This window comes from Nicotiana tabacum, chromosome 19 (assembly GCF_000715075.1).
Source record: "Nicotiana tabacum cultivar K326 chromosome 19, ASM71507v2, whole genome shotgun sequence".
Classification (NCBI taxonomy): Eukaryota; Viridiplantae; Streptophyta; class Magnoliopsida; order Solanales; family Solanaceae; genus Nicotiana; species Nicotiana tabacum.
The window spans coordinates 105,019,767-105,020,980 of NC_134098.1; the positions used below are offsets into that span (position 1 = coordinate 105,019,767).

Here is a 1,214-nt window from a genome sequence, read left to right on the forward strand (position 1 = left end):
TTATTTGAAGGTTTGTGGTTCAACAAGTGATGAGAATTTAGCAAGATAGCACTGATACTTCACTGAGGTGTTTGCATATGATAGGTAGTCTGATATGGGGTAAAGGCAATATGCCTTTGGAGGATGTGTAACATAATATTTCATCCAAATAGGCTGTTTGGACTCTCTAGTTGTCTTTCTTCTTCCATCAACAACATGAATGCTAGTCTTTGTTGTAGGAACTTGATCCAAATCTTGCTCCAACTCTGCATCTTCAACACCTTGCTCATGCCCCAATTCCTCACATATATCATCTTGTTCATGCTCGACTTCAAAGAATGGATGTTCTTCTGTCTCTGCAAGTGCAGGTACTTGAACCTACTGCATACCTGATGTATGTGTTGTCTCTACTGGTGTCAAGGGATTATCGGCACACAAATGCCTTGGCACAACACTTGGAAGTACCATCTCTGGATAAGATTTTTGTCTAAAAGAGAAAAGTATCTCTTTGAACACCACATCCCTGCTTACAAAAAACATATTAGAAGACAAATCCAGTAATATGTAGCCCTTTTGGGTTTCTGAAAAATCAAGAAGCACTGATGCATTGGCCATTTGTGCAAACTTGTCTCCCTTGACCAACCTAGTAGCATAACACAAACAGCCTAGAATTCTGATATGTCAAAGAATTGGTTTCTTATGATAAACATCTCATAAGGAACCTTACCATTCAAAACTCTAGAAGATAGCCTATTTATCAAATAGACTGCTGCTTGCACACACATACCCAGTATCTTATAGGAATACTTGCCTGAAACCTTAAGGCCCTTGCCACATCTAGGATTCATTTCCACAACATCGTTCTGTTGTGGAGTATATGGGCAAATACTCTGATGTATTATCCCAAAATTATGTAACAATGTACCACATTGAGAGTTAAAGAACTCTGTTCCATTGTCGAATCTTATAACTTTAATCATAGTTTCAAAGTGATTTTTAACCATGGTTAAGAACTGCTTTAAAACAACTATAACTTCAAACTTTAATTGTAAAAATAAATCCATGTGAATCTAGTATTGTCATCCACAACAGTTAAGAAGTAATGCTTTATGTCGAAAGTAGGCACTTTAATGGGTCCACAAAGGTCTAAATGTACAAGATTGAATGGCAAATTAGCTCTAGAACTACTGATTGGAAATTCTAATCTAGACTGCTTTGCTAGTGGACAAACAAAA

The 1,214-nt window shown here is 36.9% G+C and overlaps 1 protein-coding gene across 1 annotated transcript; it reads right to left on the reverse strand.

The window, feature by feature from the left end:
* LOC142173629 (uncharacterized) lies at positions 1 to 983 on the reverse strand. The gene is made up of 3 exons (XM_075239255.1): positions 787 to 983; positions 445 to 622; positions 1 to 357 (listed from the first exon to the last, which is right to left on the reverse strand). Exons 1-3 carry the CDS (start codon positions 981 to 983, stop codon positions 1 to 3), a joined length of 732 nt encoding a protein of 243 aa, XP_075095356.1.
* Between the last annotated feature and the right edge of the window lie 231 nt (positions 984 to 1,214).